At 36.6% G+C, this 12637-nt stretch overlaps 1 protein-coding gene across 2 annotated transcripts in view; it reads right to left on the bottom strand.

Moving 5' to 3' along the window:
* The window catches only part of STK24 (serine/threonine kinase 24), a 63728-nt gene that overhangs the window by 32320 nt on the left and 18771 nt on the right, over positions 1 to 12637 (bottom strand). For both annotated transcript variants that reach the window (XM_064504548.1, XM_026119416.2), the window contains exon 2: positions 10944 to 11174. Coding sequence is in view for 1 of the 2 variants with exons in the window: in XM_026119416.2 (XP_025975201.1) it covers positions 10944 to 11174 (231 nt within the window). In the remaining variant the exon portion in view is untranslated. The remainder of the gene's footprint in view (positions 1 to 10943; positions 11175 to 12637) is intronic.

Below are 12637 nucleotides of genomic sequence, written 5' to 3'. Positions count from 1 at the left end.
CAGGACATCTAGCAGACTTCCGTGTTTGGACGCCAACATGCTAGAGCCACACGCTCCATGTTTTCCTTAGTCTGAGTCAACTCTAACACTGTCCACATTCTCAGCCTCTTTGGCACATTTCCTGGGCACATGCTCTTCCATCACAGAAATGAATCTTTATAGTCCACCTGTCACAGACCTAGGCATGTCATGTTAAACACATGATTTCCTAGAGCTCCAAACCAATGGGCAATCTTGGTTTATAACTCTTCTTCCAAAATATGTGATAGTACAAGCACACAGATACATATTTGTTGTATTGGCTGCAAAACCAGTTCCTAGCTAGCAAACACAAGAAACTTGCACAATAATTAAAGAACTGTACACATTTCACTTCCTAAAGGGCTGGGTAACCACTTCTTTGCAACACTGTAGGTGTGCATGAGTCCACGCTCTTCCTCCTCCCATCTATCTATAGCTAGTTCACCCTCTTTTACCCTCTTCTGTCACTGGAAAAAAAAAAAGGGGGGGTGGGGGGAAGGTGGTGAAAAGCCCTGACTCTCATAACCATTATCCTTTTACAAGGTAAGTCTTTATTACCTAAGGGCTGACAATAGTCATTCTCATCTTCCCTATCCACCAGACAAATGACTACTTAGTAACCAAGCCTATCTAGTCTCTGTTTTATGGAGAAAAAATAACTGCAATCTGTGGCAAATCTTCTCCCAGAAATTCTATTTAAAGGGACATTCAAAGATTAACAAGTGATTTACATAGCTCTATGCCAATCCTAACATTTTTTCTATTCACCAAGAAGGCAATAAAGAACACAGAACACAACCCATAATCAAAGGCACAGAAATAAATTCTAGTGAGACACAAACAGTTACTAATAAATTGTACAAAGTCCCAAATAAGAAATCAGAATCATAGTAAATCAGCATGATTTTACAGAATTCATTCTTCCAGACGAATTGCATTACAACAAAAGCAGCAAAAGTTGTAAGAAAGTTTCTTGTAAACTCTGGTTTTACTGGATGAATGAATTTTCCACCTGGAAAAAATGCCACTCAATAAATAGTGAGATTAGTAAATATTTTTCCACCAAAACGTCATCCTGTGTGCACCTGAAGATCTTAAACTTATTTCACTGGAGCAGCTTATATTAATAACACTCAAAGGTTTTATGAATTATTCCTCTCTGGACCAGAGACCAAACTTCCAATACGAAAGACACAATAACCCCTTCCCCGCATTGTCCAGAAAACAAGTGCTCTGATGCTTACATCTGTTTCTGTTTATAGTTACATCAAAATCAAAATAAAATGAAAGGTGCAAATCAAAGTTACTACTCCTTTGCAGAAATATCAGTGCACCCATCAGTTTAATCCCTTTTACCACTTTCATATATAACTCCAAGGTATTTTTGCCTTCCCACTCTGCAGTTTGTAAGTTTTTACTTCTCTTTTCTCTTTACCTTTCACATTCACAGTGTTATTATATCCCACCGCCCCTTTTACAGAATATTCACAGGCCAATCCTCCTCCTTCAAAACCCTTACTACTAACACAGCAGAATGTATCAGTCCTAGAATCACCCAAGCCCTTCAGCACATACTTCTGCCAAGCTCATCACTCCTATCCCTGCAAACACATCATTTTTCTGCAAATCTCTTTAATATTTTCTACTTTCTTTCCACTTTCCACTACATAACTCGTCCTAATATCTAATAACTGCTATAAACACCTTCTATTCATGCCCATTCACTCATGCCCATTTTGTTTCCCTCCCCTTTGTTTTCCTTTCCTTCTAAAGTTGCTGTTTCAATAAACCATTGAAGAAGAAAAGGCAGAGGGAAAAACGTCAGTATCTCCAAACTATCATTTTTATCCCAATTGTTATGCAACAGCTTAAAAATTAAGTAGCATAGTGATAAAAGGAGATGGAAAGAGAAACAAACCTTAACAACTTAATTAAAAACACTGACTCCTGAATACAAAAAATGCAATGTCTTATAACTAATATAGTACAAAAGCCTATTCACAGTGGAACTTATTTTCTTTTGAAGTTTAGTAGCTTTGAGTCTCTAACCAACTTTTAAAGTAACAGTTTCTAAGAGTTGTACATTCAGCCATTTTAATACACTTATTAGTTATCTATAACATGCCATCAGATACTATTGTTTGTGTACATAAAGCATGCGACTTTTCTTTGCTTACACAACTATATCCATACAGATCATATGAAAAACTAGTAGAATTTATCTGACCCAAAGAACTGTATAAATGCCTTGATACTTTGAAATTATAAATGAAAATTAACTGAACAGTACAAACTACCTAGTGATAACATTAAAGGTATGACACAGATGTAATAACTACATAAGATATACAGCAAGATTATGATGGAGATGCATAAAGAGCGACATTTTCAACCAAAACAGCAAATGTTTTAGAGGTTCCCAAGTACACTCACTTTATCAGCAGCAGTGTTGCCTGATCTAAGAAGTTTCATAAACGGTGATTTGGCAGCATGCTCCCATAAAAACTTACACCAATCTGAACCATCAATGCATGATCGCATGCTCCCCTCTCACCCCAGCCCATACTTAATGAACAAAAGCAATTAATCTCCTGCCAGCTCAATCAGCTGAACCACCTCCCTGAAAGTTTAAATGTCCCCTACTGCCAGGGCATGGAAGTGAAGGAAACAGTCAGGTGCATAGCAGAGCTGGACTTCCCCTTTCAGCAGCAGTTGAATAAGCTTGCACCTGGATGTACTCCCTTCTCAAATATCTCAAAGGCCAGCAGAAAACTCGTGTAGTTAACGCGCAAGACACAAAAGGACATTTGACTTAATTTATACACTTTTAGAAAGCAATGCTGTCATTTGGATCTGTATGGCAAGATTGAATACAAGGCTTCATTTTCATAGCTAATCCAGCAGCAAGCTGTTACCAAGAAGTGTTGTCCCACTCTCCCCAACCTCCCAATCATTGGGCCATCCCCTTCCACCTCTCTTTTTGCACTGGACCTAGCAATTATGAACCCACAGATCTGAACTGCCTAATCCGTAAGAGTTTGGGGTCTGTCTTTCGGAGGGTTGGATTTTTTTTGGAAGGAAGGAGGAAAGGTGCTGATGGACCAGATGAACCAAGCCATACTGCAGTCTGCAGAACCAGTGCAAGAGAAGTAGCAAAAACACAGAAGTAGGATGTGGAACAAGATTGCCTATTTCAGCAGCAGCTAGCTGTTAGATAGCCTAAAGGCAGTTATCGAGACATGTGAAGTTATGCACAGGAATATTTCATAGCACGTAGAAGCCAGTAATTGTGGGAGCACAGAGGTAGTTTTTAAGGGCATCACAAAAAGCACAAAACTGCAAACATATTTCCTCTAAAAAAGCTGGATATTTTACATTGTTTTAGAACAAAATTTAGAAAGCTCAAGATCAGAATGGCATGGCAAGGTTAAGTACCTAAATGTTGGGTAATACAAAATGCAGTAACCACAAACTCTCAATTTTGAGATACATTACTGATGCCCCCCAAAAATCAATATGTCCATACAGAAAGAATTATTTACCAAGAGCAATAGTTCAGAATTGATTACACTGATAAATAGGAAAATTCTTGAACTAACCACCTTTCACTACACAGATTTTTCCAGATTCAGACAGAAAGATAATGTAATGCAGATTCTGGAAGCAAAGGCTTCTAGAGTCACAAGGCAAACAAGGGACTCCCTTCTCACTAAAGAACACAGCTACAGGCAAACATACAAGTAGTGAAGAATATGAGCAACAAAGGTTCAGAGCTGCAAGGTAATTATCTCTGAAATAAGAAGGGATCAATCAATTTTTAATATGAAAACAGGGAAAACAGGAAAAACACCTGTGCTAGAGAGAGAACTCATGGGTTCTTTCATATGCTCTTGCCTACTCTTATTTATGACCATTTCACACTGTTATCAACTTAGCTTTCAATTTGTTCTTTACATCAAATAGATCCAGTCTCAGTAGCCTAACTGGATCTGAGAGCCTAAAAGAACCATTACAGTAACTCTTTTGCTACCTCCTTCAGGGTGGTCCAGCCAGATGTTGGGTTCATATTAACTATGGCCAAATGAAGACAGGCATCGTTCTGCTCCTCTGTGCTAGCACTGCCTGGTGGGAACAGAGGGATTTATGAGAGGCTTCATAAGAAAAGCAAGCATGTCAGTATTGGAACTGCCTCCCAGGGAGCAGTGCATCATTTTGTTCTAAAACACTTGCAGTAAGAGAGGACAGAATTTGAAATCCCAGCCCCCTTCACATTTCAGCTGCAGGCACTCCTACAGGATAAGACAATTCCGTCTGGCTTTGGTCAAGGGAATAGAGAAGGCACTCCATCTCCTCAGTCTCTCACTAAGTGCAGTAACAGCAATGGTGGCTATAACTACAACAGGAAATGACAGACGGTCACAGCTCTTTTCCATTTACGTGTCCCTAACCCCAACCTGAAGTTCAATGACTGCAGTTTGCAGAAGTCTGAACAGGCACCAGCTGCCACTGCGGGGCAGGGCATGTGACACAGATGACTGATCATCAAGAAACTACTGACACGCTCCCCTTCTGCCACGGCTGAGATAACCTCCATTGCAGTGAATTCTGCAGTCCTAATGTTAGGTGGGAAAACCCTCCCTTTGCTCTTCCACCCTGAAAAGTATGATGTCACCAGCCACACACTGCCTGCTAGATCGAATGATGACAGAATGAACCAAGTCCATTAACTTCTGGCTGACCTACAGCACACATGCTGGGTCACATCAGTTCGCAGATGCTCAGAAAAGTTAAAGTAAACCAATTAAATGTGCAAAGCAAAAGGACACTGACTTAAAACGCATTGAATTCACATGAATATGCCTGCATTCAAAATTAAATAACTTCTATCACTTTTGCATGTTTGAGTTTAAGCATGAAAGCTTGGGCTTCTTTAAATTTGGCAAGTATTGATTCAAAAAATAACTGCAACGACAAAAAACACACTTCAAGCAAATTATTCCAATATTTAAGCTACCTTCACTTTTAAAAAACCTATGCTTTATTACTAGCTGAAATTTGCTTAGCCTGATCTTTCAGCCATTATATCCTACCATATCTTGGCCTATCAGATTAGAAATCACTGAATTATTAGCACTTAAACAAGGAAAAATTTCTTATATACATATCAAGTCACTACCTAATCTTCTCTTGGGTAAACAAAATTAAGACTGAACTTCAGTCTTTCACTGGAATACAGGTTTTCCAAACCTCAACTTTTTCCAGAAGCTCTTCACTGAATGCATTCCATTTCCCAGCCACGCTGAACTGGCCATTTTGTTCCAGGAATGGCCTCACCGCTGCCCTCTACATCAGGTCCCAGCCAATACAAGATGTATTTTCACTGAGCCACAACATTATTTACAAACCTCATGTTCAGCTGATTACCTAAAATAAACTACAAATTACTTTCAGAACCACTGCTTTTCAAAATAAATCATTATTTCTAGACTCCATTTGCCTGAACTTACTCTACAGAGCCCAGTTAATCAAACTTCATAGAAGTGGCACATATTATTTCATGAGGGTATATTCTGTCATTCGTAAAATTTGATTAGAAGTCATTTTCTATTTTCTTGCAGTATACAGAAACACTACCCTGGCTTAGAGCAATGGGTGCATTACGTCCTAAAAACAGAAATAACTGAATACATGCATAAAGACCAAAATGAAAATGAGCAGCGCTAGGTTAGATAGTTCCTTTATGAACCTAACTAGAGTCAGCTCTTATCAAAGTGGGGTTTTTTTGTTTTTTGGGTTTTTTTTGTTCTTTTTTAAGAATTCTTAAAATACTTTTATAGAATGGGAAATTGTCTGGAAGAAAGGAGGGGTCCTCATTGGGTAAAGATGTTCAAACAGTTCCAGAGAGGCTATATGAAAAGCTACAAAGCGTGCTAGAAAAAATACATCTGAACAATGAAGAACTGTGAGATTATACTTGCTGTTTTTTTTCATGCATGTTACAGAACTAGTTCAATATGGGTTCGGAATCACTAGTACCTGGTTATATTGGATGCTGAGAATACTTCATGATCATTTGCCCTATCATTAGACTCATCTGGATATTTAGATGTCTAAGTGAATTAAAAATTCCTACCCTTTTTTGTATGTACATATCTATACATACATATATACATTAACCTCAGCTTTTATATAAAAAATCTCAGCCTTTATTTATACATATTATAGAGACATATAAAAAGTCCTAGATTAACTTAAATTTTATTCTTCAACTATTTAAAGATAAAATAAGACAACAAATAGATTGTCTCCTATATATTTCTAAAAATAATTCAAGGCCAAAAGAAATATGAAAATATTATAAGGTTATGATAAAGCAGTGATAAAAGTTATTAACAAAAATTGTAGAAAAAGTATCAGAGAGGTATCTCAATTTGGGAATTAAAATAGATTCCAAAAAACTTAGCCAAGAAAGAGCAAGAGAAGCAACTTTAGAAGCAAATTAAACTAATCTCTGGTAAAATCAGTAAAGCAGAGTAATATGCATAAAAAAGAGTGGACAGACTCCTAAACACAAAATTTTTGTAATAATAAGATTTTACAGCAATACTTTTAAAGAGGGCAAAACTCAGAAAAGAGAGCAGACAACTTTAGACAATTTAACAAAAAATAAATCCAAAAAGAAACACAAAGAATTCCTATTCCATTACAAAAGAGGCAGTGAATGCTGTTACCTAAAATCTGAAGAAGGCAACAGACTCAGAGAAGTTTCATAAATGAATTTTATAAGGAACTAAAAAGAGATTTAATTCTTCTCTCTATGGAGCATTTAATCACACCGGGGGGGAGGGGAAGGGGTGCTCATCACGTGCCGGTTTCATTAGGAAACATTGATACAGGTTTTTGACACACCATGGCAGATAAGGAGAGGAATTCCCTTTGGCTATATGCTGTCCACATAAACCATGTTGCTGAGATACGCTTTAAGAGTAACACTCTACTTATCATCTCCTACCATAGACAGAAACCCTTTGTCCTAATAGAACAGGAACATGAAGACATCATATTCCAAAAATGTGGCTTTAGAAAGAAGTTGAGTACTTGCATTTCTGTTTTGTATTAAGAACTTGGGATTTCTGGCAAAAAGGACTTCTTCAAATTAATTTATATTCACAGTGACAATCTAAACTAGTACCCACTTCACTACTGCTTGCTTATTGCTCTACTCGATCAAACTCTAACCACAGCAATTACCCATAAACCTCCTATAACAGACAAACAACAAAGTCTAGAGGGAACAGATTTGCTCTATGCAGGCAATAAGCTGCTTCTCATATAAGACTCACTTTCCACGTTAAAGTAGTAATATTTCACACATATGGCTTAGTCCCTGCATTTAAAAATAATTGGGACAAGGCAAATAGATTTCTGAAAAGATGAAGTTGTGATATTAAAAAATTTTCAGAGTAAGAAAATTCAGCATGGCAAATTTGGACATATCACCCTGTGCTAAAAAATAGCTTAAAAATGAGTTAAAATATAAATTTCTAGGACAAAATAATAACCATCAAAATGATATATTCATTTTAAGTTGTACTTCCATGTATACTCAGCAGTAGACACCAAAAGCTGACAAGCTGTTCTCACAAACATCATCCGAAGATAGCAGGGGGCCTCAGGCATGTACAGCAGTACCATACAAGCCTTATAAAATTTCACACAGCAGATCCCTCAACACACTGGGCATGTACTATCATGTAACTCAAGAGAAGCAGGTGTGGAATGAGAGAGAATGAGACCAATACAAGAAGGATTTCTCAGAGACAGATGATTTGTATTAAAAAAAAAAAATTTTAGATATTCACTCTACCTCGAGAATCTTCAAAACTATATGAGGTCACATGCTTTGTAGCACAGCCCATTAACCACCTTTGAAAATACAGAATGCATCTTAAAATCTGTCAAACATTTTAAAAGATGTCAGGACAGGTCTTCTGCAATTACATAAACTTTTTCTGGAAGTGGACATGAATATTAAGCAAAGTCTGTAGTGTCCCAGATGGGGTAGAAATTCTTCTTTTTCAGCATCTTGGAACTTGTTATAACAAAATAAAAATCAAAAGTTCTCATAAACCTACTCCCTCCTATTTAATAATTGATATGGGAATACTCAGGAGAAAAGTAATTACCTAATAAAGTACACACACATTTAGCTTATTAAGGATATGTAGGAAACCTAAGGAAATAAAACTGATCCGGAGCAAGAATGGGGGGGCGGGGAAGAGAGAGAGATGGAAATTGTTATTTATCTGCCATACATAATTTACAGAACATCAGTTTAAGAACTCTCTATAAATGGTACCTCTTTCTATCCAAGATCCACCAGATACATGGCCAGCTTACACCATGCTGCACAGGTTTTGGAGAAAGAGACTCCTGTTTCTGAATGGTGGCAGTTGCATACAAAAGTCCAAATTTTCCAAATAGAAGCTATCACAATAACCGTTGCGATGGCTGGCAAAATACCATAAGATCTTACAGTCTGTCTACCTGTTTATGTTAAAGAAGCTCATTCTGTGAGAAAAAAATAGCATTCTTCTTGTGACTAGTGCTAAACCATCCAAACATGCAAGAAATAATGTCTCCTAATCACTCAAAATGTGGAATATTAACATATAGAACATTCCTGGTGATGGAGAAAGAGAGAGTCAGATGATGATCATACCCTTAGAACTACAAATGCCAGTCCTAGCTTGCAAAGACAACAAAATTCTACAGCAAGTAAGCTCAGATTCCTAGCCAAGAATATTGACCAATTCACTTAAACATTCATACGTTCCTTCTTAAATATACATATAAAATTATTACACAGCATTAGTATCCAATAATAGATCTCATCCTTACTTTAAAAAGCTAATACAGTTGTATTAATGTTTCCTTTACAAAGTTTGGTCACTTCAGCATCACATAATTCCCGCATATTAATTTTTAACTGGATAAATAAAAAAAAACTATGGGCTTTTTTGACGTCCAAAAGCTCTGTAGTACCAAATCAAAAGTGCCTTGAAAAAGAATCTACATATTTACAGAGCTCTGAATTAATGAATAAATGTGACTAGCTATACATTTAGAAAGAGCTAAATGTTCCTCCTGTAGCTACCAGAAGTAACTGAGTCTTATGTACCACTGTTAGTGCAGTCCGTTAGAAAAAGACCACATCAAGCTGGAAAATTCACAGTAAAATTCACATTACTACCCTTGACAGGAAGGATGCTGAAAGAACAAGTATTATCAGAGGGCCCTTCTCAAAGCAATAAGCACCAATATCACCTACGACACTTTCAATGTTTAAATCAAACCCATTGCAGCCACCAAGCCCTACAGTCTCCTCTCTCTTTCACTTAGCAAAAGTAACAATTGCCAGCACTACCCTCACAAACTTTTGACATTTGCTCAGGTCCAGTTCAGACACTAGAGTTTCTTTCACAGCCTCACTGCTATTACGTACTTCAAAAACTATTAGGTGGCATTTCCGTCAAACTCCTAACTATTTTTCCTGTATTCTATTTTACTGATTCTGTAAGATTTTATTATCTGGTGTTATCTTCACTCAACAAGGTTCTCCTGTAAAACAAAAAGATCTGAAGCAGGGAGAAAGCCCACAAGGAAAGAAATTCTGCTTTTGCTTTCTCTATATGCCATGTTTCACATAACCACCAAATCTAGATCAAGAAATTTCAAAAGAAGGAATAAAGAGATGATTAAAAGTTTATCAGATTTACTATGTTAAATTACACACCTCCTGATACTTTATAGATCTACGCTACACTTAGGTTTTAAGCACAGTACTGATAACAGGATATTAGGTCTGAAACAATTCACAGGGCCCTCAATGATAAGCTGTCCAAGTAGATTGGTCCAGAGCATGAAGAGGAAAGGACAAACTGTCCCTTCAGTTATGCATCTCCCAGATTCAAGGAAAAATTCCTTTTTCTTGGCAATCAACTGGAAATCTCAGAAATCCAGAGATAAAAAAAGGGTCTCCCTTCCAGAACCTTCATGTCTGCTGACAAAGTAGAATATTTCTAGACAGGCAAAAGCAGCCTGAAAATCAATTTTAAAGTATATTCTGCTTACTCATAACTTCAAACCCTTTCAAGAGAACAATCTCTTACCTCTGACTTGCCACCTCACTGTCATAAAAGAAAGCTATCCAGATGGGGATCAAGTCTGGCCAAATAAATAAAGTAGTACCAAAAGCTTCCAGGTGGTTTCACTACCTTCTAGAAACAATAAATCTCTATATCCAGCCAATTAAAAAAACCCTTTATCTGGCACCATTAAAACAGAACCTAGAAATAAATTAATATGGGAGGAGGAGAAGGGGCTGGTTGAGCAGACCCAAAAGGCAGTTACTGGAAACTCCTTCCACTAGATTACACTTATGGCTAATGTGCTGTCTTCTACAAATAAATTAACTTCTTGGTTTTTATTTTTAAACCACTCAGAGAAAAGCTAGGTTCAGTCTCCTTAAAAAAAGAACTTCAAATTTGCTACTAATTCAAACCTTGACAAAAATTTTCAAACTTAGCAAAACAGACCATAACGGATAGTTTTTAATATTTTGACAATTCAAATGCAGATTTAGGTTTATGTTTTCTGAAAGTAATCTACAAAGAGTTACATTCTTTTAATATCAGCAGAATCTAATTATTACTTAACAAATTGGTGTTATTCAAATGAATTTCTTTTTGTACAGAAATAGCAAAAGACACTCAGTTTTCTTCCATTAAGTTCTGCCAATTACTTCATTTTTCTTCAAATGAATTCTGAATCATAACCTTGCCCACAAAAAGAGGTATAAGTGGATGACTCGGAAAAAATTACTTATAAAACCAAACCACCATCAGCTATGAGCATCTTACCTTTAAATAGGATCCGTAATATTTTGTTACATATGGACTGTCACACTGACTCAGCACTGTGATTTCCTGTTGAATGTCTTCTATTTCATCTTCTGCTTCTTCCAGATCAATAATTTTTATAGCAACCACTTTCTGAGTCCGATTGTCAATTCCTTTAAAAACTTCACCAAAAGAGCCCTTACCAATTTTCTCCAGTTTTGTAAATAGTTCTTCTGGATCTGCCTTCAGAGTCTGTTAAAAATATAAAAGAAAAGTTACTTAGTATTTGTAACGTTAAAATGAAATGCAACATTAAAAGGCAGAAAACACTTCAGATTCTACACCATCCTATTTATCCAGCTACTCTTTTTCCACCTCCATAATCAATGTGTCCTTTCTACATACCTTATAAGCACACACTGCAACATTTATCCTTCCCTGTATTTTAAAGTGTAAATTTATCATGGTCTCTGTGACAGTGATATATGCTATCTGGCATCAGACAGTGCTACTACCTCAATTTCTCCTTGGCCAATGAGCTGCAACTAAGCATTGAGAATGAAAGATCCTTACTAAGATTTTGTTTCTATTAAAACTAAAATAGGTCAAATATCATGACCAATAAAAGCAAGCGTTTTTCCACTCTTTTCTCTTAAAAATGATTCCTCCCCAAAGCAAGGGTCTTATTCTTTGATATTTTCCTCATACCTCTTCTTCTTAAGGATTTTGTTCCTACTCTTCGGTGCACAGACTATTATTTCCTTTTGCTTGATACGGCAAGCAATCCTTCTCAATTTCCTCCTACTAAGGATCATCTGAATGAACTGCCATGCTTCCTTCAGATCCCTGACCCCAAGGTTTTCTGGAGCAGGATTTTTCTCTCCTTCTTCTTTTTCTTCTCCCAGTCAAGTAAACTCATTCACTCCTTAAAATTAAAAAAAAAAAATCCCATTCCTAGCTATCTTCATTTGAACTGAGTCATGTGAAAACTACAAGCACTTTCCTAAATGTGCCATCTCAAACAACAACACAAGACCTTGGAATCCCATCTATTCTACCACAGTAGTCTTTTCTCCACTGTCGAATCGGTTGGCTACTGTTGCTCTTAGACTTCTCACTTGTAATACACAGATGATGAGTTGCATTGTGTACCTTTTTAGTCTAACAGCAAGGAGTCTTTACAGCTAATAAAAAAAGTATATAAATTACACTCTTACACTCTTTCCCTTCAGAAATAAAACAAACACCCTAAAAAAACCTTGTTACTACTTAAGAGGATGAGCTCCATGTTAACAAGCATGAAAATACATTGCTTGTAAAGAAGAAAGCTCACACAAGAAAGAAATCAGTAATGCCTAAATAAGCATAAACCCAAACCGTTTATACTACTTAGCCAAACTTTGTAGAAATATAAATGGGGGAAAGAAAATTTGTAAGATACCACAGATGAGTATCGAGTCAAAATTTTCTCTTTAGTAATTAAATTTAGCTTATAAAGCATCTCTCACCTATACTTATGTCTATTTCTGCTCTCACATCTCAAATTATTAATCATCACAGCCCCAAGAGGCAGATATTTTAGAAGAGACTTTAAATAGTTTGTCTAAAGCTATGAAGCACACGTATTTCACAGGTGAATTAGAATTTTTGCCACATGATTACAGAATCAAGACCACTCATAAAGAAGTAAAGGCCTGAAAAAGACAGCAGATTTA

Source organism: Dromaius novaehollandiae, chromosome 1 (assembly GCF_036370855.1).
Source record: "Dromaius novaehollandiae isolate bDroNov1 chromosome 1, bDroNov1.hap1, whole genome shotgun sequence".
In the NCBI taxonomy this organism is placed as follows: Eukaryota; Metazoa; Chordata; class Aves; order Casuariiformes; family Dromaiidae; genus Dromaius; species Dromaius novaehollandiae.
This window is presented reverse-complemented; position numbering and strand designations above follow the sequence as displayed.